Source organism: Nelumbo lutea, chromosome 4 (assembly GCF_056320005.1).
Source record: "Nelumbo lutea isolate HS-2025 chromosome 4, American lotus-T2T, whole genome shotgun sequence".
Taxonomy (NCBI): domain Eukaryota; kingdom Viridiplantae; phylum Streptophyta; class Magnoliopsida; order Proteales; family Nelumbonaceae; genus Nelumbo; species Nelumbo lutea.
Window position 1 is genome coordinate 1745626 of NC_142687.1, and position 15673 is coordinate 1761298.

Here is a 15673-nt window from a genome sequence, read left to right on the forward strand (position 1 = left end):
AATTTCTATTACAATATACTCCTTTGCAGAATTACAAGCTAGAAGAGGAGAAATGGGGATTCACTGTGACTATGGTCCCATACAATTCTTTGCAAGGTTTTTAGTTCCATCCATGATCTGGGAAACAGGAAATCTCAATAAAGTTTTCTCTCATCTATCGAAAATGTTAATAAATGAGGAAGAGTAGGCTAAGATAGTTTGGTCACTTGCATAGAAGACCACCAAAAGCTCCAGTTAGAAGAAGTGATCATAGTTGTCAAGGCAACGCCTAGGCGGGCATTTTTATTGGCCTGAAACAAGGTCTCTGCCCCCTTAAACACAGCCCAAGTTGTCCTCTTATTCATGTATTTTTGTTTTCTTATTGTTTAATTTTTGGGAATGAATCAAAGCCCCCTTATTTTCTCTTTTCCTTTTTTTAATGGCCCGATGCAGGTTATTAAACATTGAAATTAATATATTTAAATGATGTATTTATGATGGCATGTTTATGTTTTTATATGAAATTTATAGTTAGTTACTTATTTGAATGGTTTTATTGCTAATACGTAGTATACAGGTAGGTTGGTTTGTATAAAAAACTAATAAAGCAGCTTAGGAGGAATAGGGATCTTTAGATTTTATGCGTTCAGATTCCATCGCCTAGGCACCTTGACAACTATGGAAGTGATTTGTTACAAGTTGAAGGGGCTAGCTAGACGAGCTAGGGGTAGACCAAAAAGGGCATGGTTAGAAGTAGTAAGAAATTATTTAAGCACTAACAATTTAACAGTGGATATGGTTTTGAATAGAATGGATTGGCAAAACACGATTTATGTAGTAGATCCCATATAGTTAGGATGAGGCATGGATGATGACGATGATCGAAAATGTTAATAAATCAGCACCGTTAAAGTAAACCACAATAAGAAAATACTCCTGAGTAATCTATAGCAGGACAGTCAAAGAGGTTGGGGAAACTTTCAGACTTAACTAACTAGAGTATGATCTTACAATTTGAATACCAATTTGAGTGCCTTCAATGCATGGCTTAGTAATAACATTAGCATTCTCCATTTATTCTAAACCCAATCTTTCAATTGGAGGATAACAATCATCAATCCCAATTCCTGATCCATCTGTCTCAATCTTGGAATGGAATTCTCTGAACAATGAGGATTCTTCCTCTGCCAACCCAGGGGTCAAATTTTCCTCTAAATTATTATAATGATGATCCTTCATTGCACCACCTGCCTCGTTCTGGCAATAAGATGCTGATTTAGGAGAACTGCAGGGTTTGTTCTCATCTAAATGACTGGTACTTGTTTCTTTTGCTGGAGCATCTTGCCACTGGAAGAAATTACAAGCTCCTTGTCCCTGGAAAACAATTGAGTCATAATTCCCTTCTGTTAGAAACCAACAAATATGACATAGAAGTAAAAGAAAAATAAACAAATAACATGTAGAAGGCTATCTTGCTCATCAAACATATTTATATATAGAAGGCTATTGTTCACATGACATGATAACTCAGCATTCCCTGAAATATAGATGTATGGTAAGTTTCCGTGGTGTAAGACTAGAAGTATTGACACCAAATAATGTAGAATCACCTGCCCTAATGCCAAATTAACATAAAACAAACTATGACTAAAGGATGAACCTAGGAAGGTATTGAACATAGAGACACATTCAACTTGCAGAGCTGACCAAGCTTGAAAGAGAATATCGAATAGAAGGATGACAAATCTACTTTACTAAGAAACCCAAAAGCTCCGGAACATAGGGTTTTAAGAAAAAAATTATATACTTGAATCAACTTCAACTTTCAATCATTTGGGGGTGTTGAATATATTCTTGTGAAGAATTTGTAGGCAGTTGATGGCTGCAATAGATGCTCATAAAAGAAGACTGAGTTCTGAATTTCACAAGCATTACGTTTCATCAGGAATCAGGACCACCACCACCACCCATTATGCATTGTTTTTTTTCTTTGTTTTTGAAAAACACATAAAAACCCATTTGGTGGAGATGCATGCTGATTGGGTGTTTAAAGTACTTTGGTTTTATTTTAAAATACTTTCTTTATGGCATAGCCAACCCTATATAGTTAGGACAAGGCTTAGATGGTGATTATGGTTTTCATTATGACAAGGGTATATCTCAGAAAAGCAGTTAACTTTTTCAAATTTGAATGTGCTACACCGCATCGGTGATCCAAGATCACTATGGTGATTCAAGAAACGTTATTTTGATCACTATAGTGATTCAATTAAATGGTTTTTCCATTTTTTCTGATGTGACAAGTTGGTGAAACAGAACGACCATGAAACGCATCAGTGCCAAAAACCATACCAGGGCATGCAAATCACTCACCAATCTTGGGCATTCCTCCAATAACATGTAAAATGACCAAAATTTCCCTGTTATATAGAAATAAAAATAATACATAAAAGTTCAAAAGATTCATATTTGACCACTGTGCTCCAGCATCACTATGCTTGCATGTGTATATGTGTTTTGAAAGAAAACTCAAAATTTACAAAAAAAAAATTAAAATTGAAGCAATACAATATGAAAATGAGGACTGTAAGTTTGCAACTCACAAAGAAAACAGAAAACCAAAAAATATTAAAAAGAAAAAAGAAAAACTCCCACAACAATTGACAAATTTACAAAATTACCTGAAACAGCCACCACACCCTACTAGCCCCAGCCCCCACTCATGAAACATTATACAAAAAACAACTAGACAAACTGCCACAACAATTGACAAATTTACAAAATTACCTCCACAAACACCTACCTGTAAGCTGTAACCAGCCCAAACAAAATACCCAATAAGCAATAGTCATTCCCCTCAAACACCAAAGGTACCAATTCTCCCTCCCAAGGAAATGCAAATCTTCTTCCAGGGTACCAACCTTTTAGAAAACCCTTCAAACAGCACATTCCAAAACACCTAATATCTAGGGATTACCCCATAGACTAGGTACCCCACAAGACAGTAAATGCTTGATGGTCCCAACATCCTAAATTAATTCCAGCAAAACTTCCCACTACGACTAACACATCCAAATAAGGATAAAATCTTGACTTATCTAAGAAGGGTTTATGTCCACAAGTCATCAACCAAGAATATATAATTAAAGAAAAAATAATTGGTAAATCTGCAGGTTGATAGTTCACCACGCACAATAATCTCATCATTGAGACAAAAGAAATATAATAAATGAGCAATTTTTTAACCACCTTTGTGTTTTAACACTGTAATAATATAATATTCTAGGCAAAGATCCACTGGATCAGGTAGGGTAGTCTTAATCATATATGTGGTAACAGGTATGCCCAAAGAATGCTCTTATCCTTGTCACGGGAGAGGATAACTGTTAGTCCAAAGTATTAAAAAATTCATACAATGCATACCCTTTTCACTGGGCAGACATAGAACTTTCGCCCTGCATTTCTTCCATTTTTCACTGTTGAGAGACTGCAAACTCCAGCACCACAAGAACACAAGGGATACACAGACTGAAGAGCATCATGTCTTTCATCAGCTGTCTCCTGGTCACACCACTGGAAGAAGTTGCATTTTCTGCCCTATAAAAATACAAAGAATAAAAGAACCAACTAAGCTGTTCCTCTAAATACAACCCATAAAATCTAACTAAAATGGAAGGCAAGACATGACCAATTAAAAGACTGTTGAAATAATTTAGTTATTTGTGTTAGGGTCTGTTTGGCTAGTTAAAGCGTTTTTTTTATTTCTGTTATTTCTGTTATTGTACTCACTTACAGCAGGGGCACAAGAGTCTTTACCCTTCTTATTTCTGCCGCCCTATATAATATAATAAAAGCTGGCGCCGCCAGCACTGTTCTATTGCTCCAAACTTTTTCTTCTTCCTTTCTTCCTTCTCCTTTCTCTCTTCTTTCCTTCTCTTCTCTACTTCCTCATATTTCAATCGGATTTATTGTCAAGATGGTATCAGAGCAAGGCTGTTGAATCTGGGCGACCAAGTTTTTTCTCTTCAAGTTGCTGAATCTGGGCAGAACAGAGGACTGAATCTGAGCTGATCAAATCAGATCTGCAACTAGTATAACCCTAAAGTTTTCTTTCTTTTTTTATTTATTTCCTTGGTCGTGTACCAAGTGGAGAACAAATGAAACCAAACCACTGAATGTCGGCAGACTTTTGTGAGGGTTATATATTTTATTTGTTGGATTGTGTGATCCTGTAAATGTCGGCAGACTTTTGTGAGGATTATATCTTTTATTTGTTGCATCGTGTGATCCTGTACCTAAGAAAAGGTGATTGTAGGTCGTAGATGACCTGGTTCCTCTGCTCGTTAGTCTGATTTCATGTGTTAGGATCTCTCTAATTGATATATGCTGTGGTGGAACTTACACGTTATTGATTAATGCTGTGGTGAAAATCAGTCTCGTCATAGTTCTTTGGAAATTGGTGCTGTTTGTTTTTGTGCTCAGATTAAGTCCAGAACTGAATTGTGTGTGGAGCTTTTGTCGATATAAGGAGGGATCCTAAGTTGAGAGTTTAGATAAAAAAAAATCTTGTGCTTACCATGTCGTCTGAGAATTCTGCTACTTCAGAGATTTCAGGGAGCCACAATGGAGTGAGTGAGGGAATGGATATGAATTTCCCCATGGCTGTTATTCCCTTTGATGGTCTGAACTACCTTGAGTGGTCTAGGGTAATAAAACTCTACATCACTGCTAAGGGAAAATAGGATACATCAATGGGAGAGTGAAGGAACCGAAGAATGGAAATGCTGAATATGAATAGGTGGAACCAAGAAAATAGTATGGTGATGTCATGGCTCTTGGTTTCCATACTGCCACAAGTAAGGAAGACTTTTATGTGGGCTGAAACTGCTTGTGAGATATGGGAACAAGCAAAGTCCACCTATTCAGAGCAGAGACACTATGCCAAGATATACCAACTGCAAGCTGAATCCTCTACTTGCAAACAGGGGGAGAGGAGTCTCTCGATGTACTATTCTGATTTGACATCGATATAGAAAGAACTTGACCACTACCAAAATGTGAATTGGAAGTGTAATGAAGATGAAAAGGCGTATAAGTCACTTGTATCTCAGCAACGGGTCTTTGTCTTCCTCCTAGGGCTGAATCCTTCATATGAGTCCATCAGGGTGCAGATCTTGGGTAGTAAAAACTTGCCATCAGTTCAGGAGGTGTATGCCTTAGTGCAGTCAAAAGAGAGTAGAAGAAGTGTGATGAATTGTGCAGAGGGGGAGCCAGTTGCCCTAGCTGTCCGGGGAAACTCAGATACAAATGTCAGAGGTGCTTTTAAGAAAGGTGACTCTCAGAAGAGAACAGATGATAAGAGTAAACTTTGGTGCACTCACTGCCAGAAGACACGACACACGAGAGATACATGTTGGGATCTCCATGGAAAACCTAAATGGGCACAAGATTTGGGTAAAAGTCAACACCTGATCAGGGCAAGAAACTAAGGTTGTCCACGGGTCAGGTTGGATCGGTTTACTGAGGTTTTTCCAACCGACCCGACTTGGTCGGGTTACCTGAGATGGAAACCGAAACCGACCCAGTGTTAAGCAAAACTGACCTGGTCGGTTTGAGTCGGGTTGGGTCGGTTTGGGTCAGTTTCGGCTCAAAGTTCATCCATGCCCCCCATGGCCAACTAGTTTTCTGGAAATATATTTAAAACTGAAATATGTATTTTAGAAATATATATATATAAACAAAAATATACATACAAATATATTGGAATATATATTTTCTGGAAATATATATCTGACATATTTCATAATATATATTTTTTAGATATAGATATTGGAATATATATTTTCAGATATTTCTGTTTTTAGTTGAGTAGGAACTAAGTCGGTTCGGTTTATGAATTTATACAACCCGAAACCGATCGGTGCTGACAAAAACCCAGCCAACTCGGGTTGGGTCGGTCCAGGTTGGTCGGTTTGGTCAGGTTGGGCCTTCTTATGAACAGCCCTACAAGAAACCAAGCCAGCAAAATCAGAAAAAGTATAACTCAGCTAATATGGTGTCGACAGAGACTAGTCCATTCGTAACTCAAGAGAGGCATCCCAGTTCTGACCCTAAGGAAGAAATTATCAACTCCTTTCGTGACCATTTGAAATTGTACGGTAGGACTCTCCGCCAGATGGATTCTAGTCCTACTCCCTCTACCACTTTCGCGTCTACATCAAGTAACGCTGCCACAACCTTACATGTGTCATCTCATACCACTGATTCTCCTTGGGTTATTGACTCCGGAGCCTCAAACCACATGACCGGTAAGTCAAATTTATTTCAAACATATAACCTTCTCTCTGGGAGAGATAAGGTGAGACTAGCTGATGGTTCTTTCTCTACCATATCTGGCCAAGGTACCATACCTCTCCCACTCGGCCTTACCCTTTCTAATGTATTGCATGTTTCGAAATTACCTATAAATTTGTTGTCCATTAGTAGAATAACTCACTCCTTGAACTGTTCAGTCACTTTTTTTCCGTCTTCATGTGTGTTTCAAAACATGGCCTCGGGGAAGACGATTGGTAGAGGAAGCATAGTGGATGGTCTCTACGTGTTGGAGAATAAAGCTGGTCTTGTGGCTACAGATTCCATGAGTTTGTCGAGAGAAGCCTATTTATGGCATAGTCGTCTTGGTCATCTTTCTTTTGAGTCATTAAAAGTTATGTTCCCAAAGTTGTTTGAGTCATTGTCAGTGAGTCAGTTACAGTGTCAGACATGTCAATTGAGTAAACATTGTAAAAGTTCTTTACCTTTGATAAATAAAAGATCTGAATTTCCATTTCATATTGTTTATTCTGATGTTTGGGGCCCTGTTACTCTACCCATTGAGGCTGAATATAAGTACTTCATTACCTTGATTGATGATTACTCTAGATACACTTGGGTTTACCCTATGCGATCTAGAGATGAAGTGCCAAAAATTGTGAAAGACTTTCAACGCATGGTGTTCACTCAGTTCCAAAATGAAATCCATATCTTCCAGTCAGACAATGCGAAGGAATACTTCCATAGTAATCTCACGGAGTTTTTTGCTTCGAGTGGGTCACTTCAGCGAAGTTCTTGTGCCAGGACACCCCAACAAAATGGTGTTGCTTAACGAAATAAACGTCACCTTCTCGAAGTAGCTCGTGGCTTATTAATTCATATGAATGTGCCAAAACATTTTTGGATGGATGCAGTTTTGTGTGCTACATACATCATCAACCGTATGCCATCTCGATTACTAGAGTATAAGGCCCCACATCAACTTCTGTTTCCTACAACTCCGTTGTCCACCATTCCGATGCGTGTTTTTGGGTGTCGTTGCTTTGTCCATAACTTGTCCCCTACTCGAGGTAAGCTTGATCCTCGGGCTATTCCTTGTGTTTTCCTTGGTTACCCTTTATCTCAAAAGGGGTATCGCTGCTATGATCCTACCTCTCACAAGTACTACGTCTCCATTGATGTATCCTTCTTTAAGAATCAACCTTTCTTCTCGGTTTCTCCTTAGAGGGAGAGTAGGGTTGAGGAGAAACAGGCGACTCAAACTCAACTACCTCCTTTACCTGATCCTCCTCCATTCCGGGTTTTTCATCATTGCCATAAAAGCCAGCAAAGTTCAAGAGCCATGGAACCTGACACTATGCAACCAACATCATCGGATTCACTAGAGGTAGATCCGTCTCATCAGCCAGGTTCACTTGCTCCTATTGATATGCCTGTTACTCTCAATGTTGATTCACCTGTCATCAATGATCTTAATATTCCTATTGCTAAGAGAAAGGGTGTTAGATCTTGTACGACTAATCATCCTATCTCTAATTTTGTGTCCTATTATCACGTTTCACCTTCATTCTGTGCATTCCTCTCTTCTGTGGATAGTGTTCCCGTTCCTAAGAATGTGGCAGAAACTTTATTTAAACCAGAATGGATATATGAAATGCAAGAAGAAATTGATGCATTACACAAAAATGGCACTTGGGAGTTGGTGGACCACCTTCCTAAAGGGAAGGAACCAGTGGGTTGCAAGTGGGTGTTCACAGTGAAACACAAGGCTGATGGAACTATTGAAAGGTACAAGGCTAGACTGGTAGAAAGAGGTTTTACACAGGTATATGGAGTGGACTATGCAAAGACTTTTGCTCCAATAGCTAAGATGAACTCTATCAGGATCCTTCTTTCATTGGCAACAAATCTTGACGGGGAACTTCACCAATTGGACATCAAAAATGCTTTCTTGAATGGTGACTTGGAAGAGGAAGTGTACATGACCCAACATCCAGGTTGTTGTGCCAAAGGCAATGAACAAAAGGTGTGCAGGTTAAAAAAACCTTTATATGGGTTGAAACAATCACCTCGGGCTTGGTTTAGTAAGTTCCATTTAGCAATTCAACAGATGGGGTTCAAACAATGCCATTCAGATCACAATCTATTTGTGAAAAGAGGTGAAGGGAAAATTGCAGCTCTTATTGTGTATGTGGATGACATAGTGATCACAGGAGATTGAGAGGCTGAAATACGGAGACTAAAAAAATTCTTAACCACTCAATTTGAGGTAAAAGATCTAGGCCCCTTACGTTATTTCCTTGGAATTGAAGTTTCCCGCTCTCACAAGGGCATCTTTATTTCCCAACGGAAATATGTACTAGATCTACTAAAAGATACAGGAAAGTTGGGGGTAAAACCAATTGACTCACCAATTGAATCTAATCATCAGTTGGGAGACAGTCAGGGAGAGTTTTTGAAAGATGTGAAGAAGTTCCAGAGACTCGTAGCGAGACTCTTGTATTTGTCTATACCAGGCCTGATATTGCTTATGCAGTGGATGTCCTTAGTCAGTTCATGCACAATCCTAGTACAACTCACTTTGAAGCTATAGAGAGGATCCTTAGATACCTCAAGAAGTAAAAAACAAAGTGTGGTGGCTAGATCTAGTGCTCAAGCAAAATATAGAGCGATGTCTCATGGGGTTGCGGAAATCATGTGGATAAGAAATCTGTTAGGTGAACTGGGTTTTGTAGTGAGCAATCCTATGTCACTCTACTGTGACAATAAAGTTGCCACCAATATTGCTACTAATCTAGTCTTGCATGATAAGATGAAACACATTGAAGTGGACAAGCATTTTATTAGAGAGAAACTTGTAAATGGAGAAGTGTGTACTCCATATGTCAGCTCAGAAGAACAACTTGCAGATATCTTCACCAAAGGTCTTAATCATGTGCGGCACAATGATTTGTGTGACAAGTTGGGCATGATTGGCATCTATGCTCCAACTTGAGGGGGAGTGTTGAAATAATTTAGTTATTTGTGTTAGAGTCTGTTTGGCTAGTTAAAGCGTTTTTTTATTTCTGTTATTTCTGTTATTGTACTCACTTACAGCAGGGGCACAAGGGTCTTTTCCCTTCTTATTTCTGCCACCCTATATAATATAATAAAAGTTGGCGCCGCCAGCACTGTTCTATTGCTCCAAACTTTTTCTTCTTCCTTTCTTCCTTCTCCTTTCTCTCTTCTTTCCTTCTCTTCTCTACTTCCTCATATTTCAATCGGATTTATTGTCAAGAAAGACCATAAAATCAAATAATCTAATCAAAAGTGTGGTATGTGAGAATTTAAGGCATCCATAACTTTTATTTTGTCAAAAAGAAAAAAAAAAACAGATAAATTGGACATCAAAACTTCCTAAAATAGCAGTTCCATGGGAAACAACTTATTAGTTACATACCAGGAAAACAAACTAGTTAATTAAAATGCCAACAAACAGTATGCCTCTTACAACCAATTACCCAAATCACATAATACATCAGCTTACCATTACTTCAAGATGTTAATTCTTTGTAGGATAATTACACAATTTGTGATTTGATAATACCATTGGAGACAATTCAACTACTCTGATTACAAAATATTCACACTGCAACCAATGAAAGGAACCAGGAAGGGGGGGTAGGGTTTCTTGGGCAAGAAAAGAAACATTCTTCAGCTCAAACGCATGATCCTTTCTATGCACTACAGCTCTTCTCTACATTTCTATCTGACTTAAGCTATGCAGGACAAATCTTCCTTGAATAGAACCCAATAGACCTTGCCAAAAGTGTTAGTTATTTGTCCACTTTCTCAAAGGATAAATGGTACCTTCATTAGATGAAACTTAATAAACAACAGATAGCCAAGAAAATTTACTCACAGCTTTACCGGGGCATCTATAAAACTTCCTCCCAGGATTCTTCTCTGAATTTGATGTCAAAATGAGGCAAGCTCCAACCCCACAAGGGCATTGTTTGTTGAGGTATACTGCAGTATCAACTATGGTAGGCCTGCCTCCAGAAAGCTCTATTTTCTTTGTGGTTCTGTTAGGGCACTCATGAGCCCAATGCCCTTGCTTTAGGCAGTGAAAACATCTATCCCTCTGAGAAATAGATTGATAATCCCTAACTTGGTCTCTGGAATCAGGCAATTCTTCCTTCTTAGGGTTAGGCTCTGACTCAGGAATTATTCGTCCATAACCGGACCCAGAGTTTACCTGCAAGGATTAACAATAAAAATATATGTTGCTGTGAATGCTTATATTACTTTATTGCAAAAGTTAAAGAATAGGAATGGAGAATAGCTGAACTAGAAATGACGCAATATAATGAATAATTAATATCTTGTAAAGAGACTGCAGATACCAAGTAATCATAGCAGAAGGAAAAAGTTAAGGGAAAGTCACAGCAAGCCAAAAATAGGTAAAAACAGCTATCCAAATCATAGTCTTGGATACGGGATCACCTACTACTATAATGTATCTTCTTGTCTTCTGTGTTACATTCCATATATAATTAATAAATCCTGTGACGTAGGGTAATTAAAAACAAAGGATGGATAAGAAATAAAATAAACAAGGTTTGAACCATCCATAATAGGTATGTGGACACATTTGTTTGCTCACAATATTGTTGCACCAAGTGTAAAATTGAGGATATCTATGGACTACAGTACAGATAACTGAACATGCCTAAATCATCCATCTTGATAAGAAACATTTATACTGAGACCAAGTACCGCATGGATATTAATAGAGTTCCTAGTATCTTTGCAATGGCAGAAGATAAATATGCCAAAGTGAGTGCTATGAGATTGTTGGAGGTTAGTTTTTCTGGGATCCTCACCTGAAAAGACCTGTTAATGAGTGGGATCTGGAGGATCTCATGGCTCTAGTGAGAGATATTAACCAGGTTAGAATTCAGCCACTACAACCTGATAGAATGCGGTAGTCTCAAGAAAGGTCAGGCGCATTTTCTGTCAAATCACTGATCAAAAAGCTTGCCACTTCAGAAGGTATAAAGGTTCACTAGTGCTGGATTTGGAGGCAAAAAGTCCCATCTAATGTGATATTTTTCCTTTGGATGGCAATTAAGGGCAGAATCTTGACAACTGATATCCTCAGATCCAAAGGAATGACTATTATAAATAGATGTTTATATCTGTGGTGAAGCACGAATTCATTCAGCATTTGCTCTTGCATTGCAATTTCTCTTATAAGATATGGATCCATATGTTTTCTTTGTTTGGTTGTCGAGGGGCCCTCCCTGCTGACATCAATATAGCCTAATCTCTTCATGGAAAGTGAAGGCCTTTCGCAGGCGAGGTAAAATTTTATGATAAATGGTTCCTCTTGATGTCTGTTAGGGGATTTGGAGAGAAAGAAACAACAGGACCTTTGAGAATTAGATGGAAGAAGTGGAGAAGGTGTGTGGCTGCATCAAGAGTTTTCTGGTTAAATGGGCTTCCCAAGTTGGGTGCTTTGTGGTAGTCAGTTTCAAGATCACTAGGGTAACATCATTTGAGATTATTTTGCTATATTTTAATCATTTATGTTCAGTAGCCTTGTTTTGGCTGCTGTTTGTTTTTCTTACCTTTTGGGTGTTGAGGATCCCCCTCCCTTCTGGATTTTGTATCGTTTTTCCCTTAAATTTAATAAAATTTCTCATCTTTCAAAAAAAAAAAAATAGGATACCAATGGAAGGAGTTCACTATTTTCATAATTTACAGTCTTACCTCTGCAGAGATTATATATCTGTCTTGTCAACAAAAATATAGAAGCAGCACATTTCAACAAATGTTTACCATAAAAAAAAAAATCACAATATTAGTACCAAATAAGACAATTAGCTTTAAAAGCCAAAATGTAAAAGCACTCTAGAAGTATCTTCCATTTTATCTGACTCGGACTGGACCAGAGACAATTGGACTATTAGAACCAGTAACTGGCAACCAAATATTCCCTGCCATAACAAGAAAAGCCCCCAAAGATCATCAGACTCAGAATAGACTGATTGGTTGAACCATTAGAACAAAGAACAGCAGCCAAGATGGTTTTTAAGCTGCCTGGTTCTTAGAAATGTGATTTGATTAAACCCAAATCAAATATTCATGTTAAAACCTGTTATAACCTATAATATCTATTGATTCAAGCTACTTAGATATAAATTAGCTCTAAAAGATAATCTTGAACTATTTTCTCTTCTTTTTGTTTTGCATTTGCATTTCTTATTTGAATGAGTCAAACAATCAAACGAGATAGTTGGACCATTCAACCCTTGAGGCGCACAGGCGAGGCACATTTTAGGGTATGTGCCTCACCTAGATCCTAGACGCAGCCCTTTCAAAAGGTGCACGCCTGATGCGCCTTGCACCTCAGCCCAAGCATGTGCCTTTTGAAAATTTGAAGCTTTTTTTGTGCCTTGTTCATCTTCTTAGAAAGCAATTGAAATTATAAAATCATTATTTTTTGTGTGAGAACTAAGAATTTAAGACCCTAATATGGACTTGTTTGGGCTTGCCTCGAGGGGTGTGGCACAAAGGCGGCTCACAGAATTAGGAATGTAATATGTTTTACATCACATTAGCTACTTGAACTAATGCAATTGAGGGGAAAAAAAAAAAAGAAATTGTGGGTTTTACATGCTTGAAAACGTTTTATATGTTTGGTTTTATTTTTAAATTCTCATTTGAATACGCTATACATGTTATTTTTATGTATTTTAATTTTAGATAATAGGTTTTTTAAAACATTTATTTTAAAATATAAGTTTATATTTTTTATTAATATTATGTTTAATGTTTTTCACTTTTTTGCTTTTTTTGAATTTTATGACTTTCTATTTTTTATTTTTGTGCCTTCCTTCAAAAAGGCGCGCGCCTCGCCTTGTGCCTCGGATGCAAATTGACCCCTGCGCTTTTAAAATACTGGTGTTTAATATGAATTTGACAAAATTGAAAGGACCATGATCAAAATATTAAGACCATCAGAAGTGTACAAAATCTATTACCCATTCACGAACTAATTGTGGGAAAGTACATACCTTTTTTTATCAATAACAAAGGGAAAGTACATACCATGCTATGTAGGAAAAAAACAATACAATAATAAATAACAGAACACACATTATAAGTCTATAGTACAAATTTCCACCCAGATAAGAAGAACATTGGAGTATATTTAGTTATTTTGTTTCTATTATCATTTGAGCACAATTTAATTCTGATAGGAAATTTTGAGAACAATTATAACAGAGCAGAATTATGTTCAAACAAAGAATAAAAACTCATTTTTAACTAATGATATGTCAGAATGTCAAAAACTAATTGTGGAAGTGCTAAGAATATCAAAGGATGAAAAGTTAACCTTTTCCCCAATACATGCATTCCCCCTACTTTTTAGTGTAGGAATGTGCACTTCAGCACCATACGAAGACTGGGGAACATCACACCTTCGATCAGAACGAACCATGTCACACCACTTGAAAAAGCCGCATTTTTTGTCCTAAACAAATTCAAATAGAAAATAAATAAAAATACCGAATCAGATAACTAAAGCAAAATTAAAATGTTCAGAACAATCAAAAAAAAGAATTGTTAGAACAATATAATATAGAATCTGAGAAATAATTCTAGCCATATATATTCACAGCAATTCCAGTATCGCCACCATTGTCAACGAGGAGCAATTCGTCCTGGCATGTGGTATCTCCACATGCGGGGTGACATTCCTTGACAATTGACATTCCTGTATGGCTGTATCACTGTGAACCCATATCACTACTGTTGCTTCGGTCTAACAGAAGATACTGATGATTTGTATAAGCGGGGGAAGTACCCCCCCCACCTTTCCAAAAAAAAAAATCATAAGCAAAACTTAGAAGCATACTGAAGAAGTATGACGAGTTGCTTATATTTTTTTCATGTCCTTAGTTGTCAAGTATAAAAGATAGGCCATATTTTTCCAAATGAAAATCATTTGAGAGAAACTGGCAATAAGGTAGATAATATAAGGAATAAAAAGAAAATATTTCAAGCAATACGTTACCACTTCAGCTCTCATAATCTTCAGCGTGAAAGATCTGTCAGTTGCCAAAACACTGTAGAAGTAGAGCAACACTTCCTTGAAGTTCTAAAGGAAGTTCATTAAAATCATTCATGTGTGTAGTGTCCATGGCCCATTACTTCCATGGATGACTTAATCCATGTTTTATCATATTTTTAGAGATTTTTTCTCGATTGACATGGTAGCACTTGATGAAAACTAGCAATTAAAATGGTTCACAACAATGCCCGGAAATATTTTGAAGGTGAACCGAATCAACACTTGAAAAAAAAGGACTTTTGGAACAAAATGAGAGGACTATTGCGGAAAGAGAGTCATTTGAGCAAGAGAAACGCGGAACTAAAGCAATCGATCCTGTTGCAGACAAAACAGAACGAAAGAAGAGGAAGAAGAAGAAGAATGTATACTAATACTCACAGTCACAGGGCACGAATAGAATTTTCTCCCAGGGTTCTTCTCCGTGCGGGACGTAAGAACGACGCATGGTCCAGCCCCGCAAGAGCAGTGCACAACCGGGAAATCCTGGCCGCTGGGGATGTTAGGGCAGTCTCTGGCCCAATGGCCCTGCTTTTTGCAGTTAAAACAAGTATCCATGTTCATCATTCTCTGATAAATATGTTCACACCCATCCGAGGCAATTTTGCAGTCTGCATGCAGACTGGTTGGACTTGAACCGACAGTCTCACAGCTCATCTCTATATGCTTCCGAAAAAAGTTGCAAAATATAAAGGAAAGGGCCGAAAAGCCAAACGAAAAGCCGAATGCGTCAGAAAAAAACTGAAGCAAGAATGAACTGAGACTGAGAGAGAGACTGGATGAGGTCTGCTTCTCTTTTGTAAAAATGGCTTTTTTATGTGTAAAGTGTTCTGATTTCTCTTTTTCGCCATTGTAGATTCCTTGCTTCTATGTTAAGGAGGATGAATCCCGCCTAAATTTTGAGAGATGACCACAAATGCGATGTGAATCACATCGTGTGATGTATGATTTGATTTCACGGCTTGTGAAATTCTTTCTGTTTAATAAACCCGTCTTATCATGGTTTTGAAAGCCGGACGAGACCGGGCGGTAGGATCGCTTGACCCAACCTGTGAGGCAACCGGTTCAGTTTCATCATAAAACCATTTCAGTCGATTTGGCGTGTCTTTTGTTTTATGGACGTTTCGTTTCATCATATTTATTCGTATATACTGATATTAATAAAAATGGATTTTGATTTATATGTCTCGTGGGAGAAGTTTCATTTTCACACTTCTCCCAATGATTTTACTCAACCGCTGATGTGGTGCTTAATTGTTAATA

At 37.7% G+C, this 15673-nt stretch overlaps 1 protein-coding gene across 1 annotated transcript; it reads right to left on the reverse strand.

The window, feature by feature from the left end:
- Window positions 1–947: 947 nt before the first annotated feature.
- LOC148853330 (uncharacterized) lies at window positions 948–15387 on the reverse strand. The gene is made up of 5 exons (XM_088941939.1): window positions 14792–15387; window positions 13676–13813; window positions 10193–10528; window positions 3403–3576; window positions 948–1353 (listed from the first exon to the last, which is right to left on the reverse strand). Exons 1-5 carry the CDS (start codon window positions 15065–15067, stop codon window positions 1054–1056), a joined length of 1224 nt encoding a protein of 407 aa, XP_088798065.1. The 5' UTR covers window positions 15068–15387; the 3' UTR covers window positions 948–1053.
- Between the last annotated feature and the right edge of the window lie 286 nt (window positions 15388–15673).

What these genes read in the sequence shown, in the direction of transcription:
- LOC148853330 (XM_088941939.1), bottom strand. Translation starts at nt 15,067, where the DNA reads ATGAGCTGTGAGACTGTCGGTTCAAGTCCAACCAGTCTGCATGCAGAC. An exon ending in ATAGATGCCCCGGTAAAGCT is followed by an intron (nt 3,577 to 10,192) that starts GTGAGTAAATTT and finishes GTATTTTTATAG; the next exon opens with GGCAGAAAATGCAACTTCTT. An exon ending in ATGTCTGCCCAGTGAAAAGG is followed by an intron (nt 1,354 to 3,402) that starts GTATGCATTGTA and finishes ATTGTTTTCCAG; the next exon opens with GGACAAGGAGCTTGTAATTT.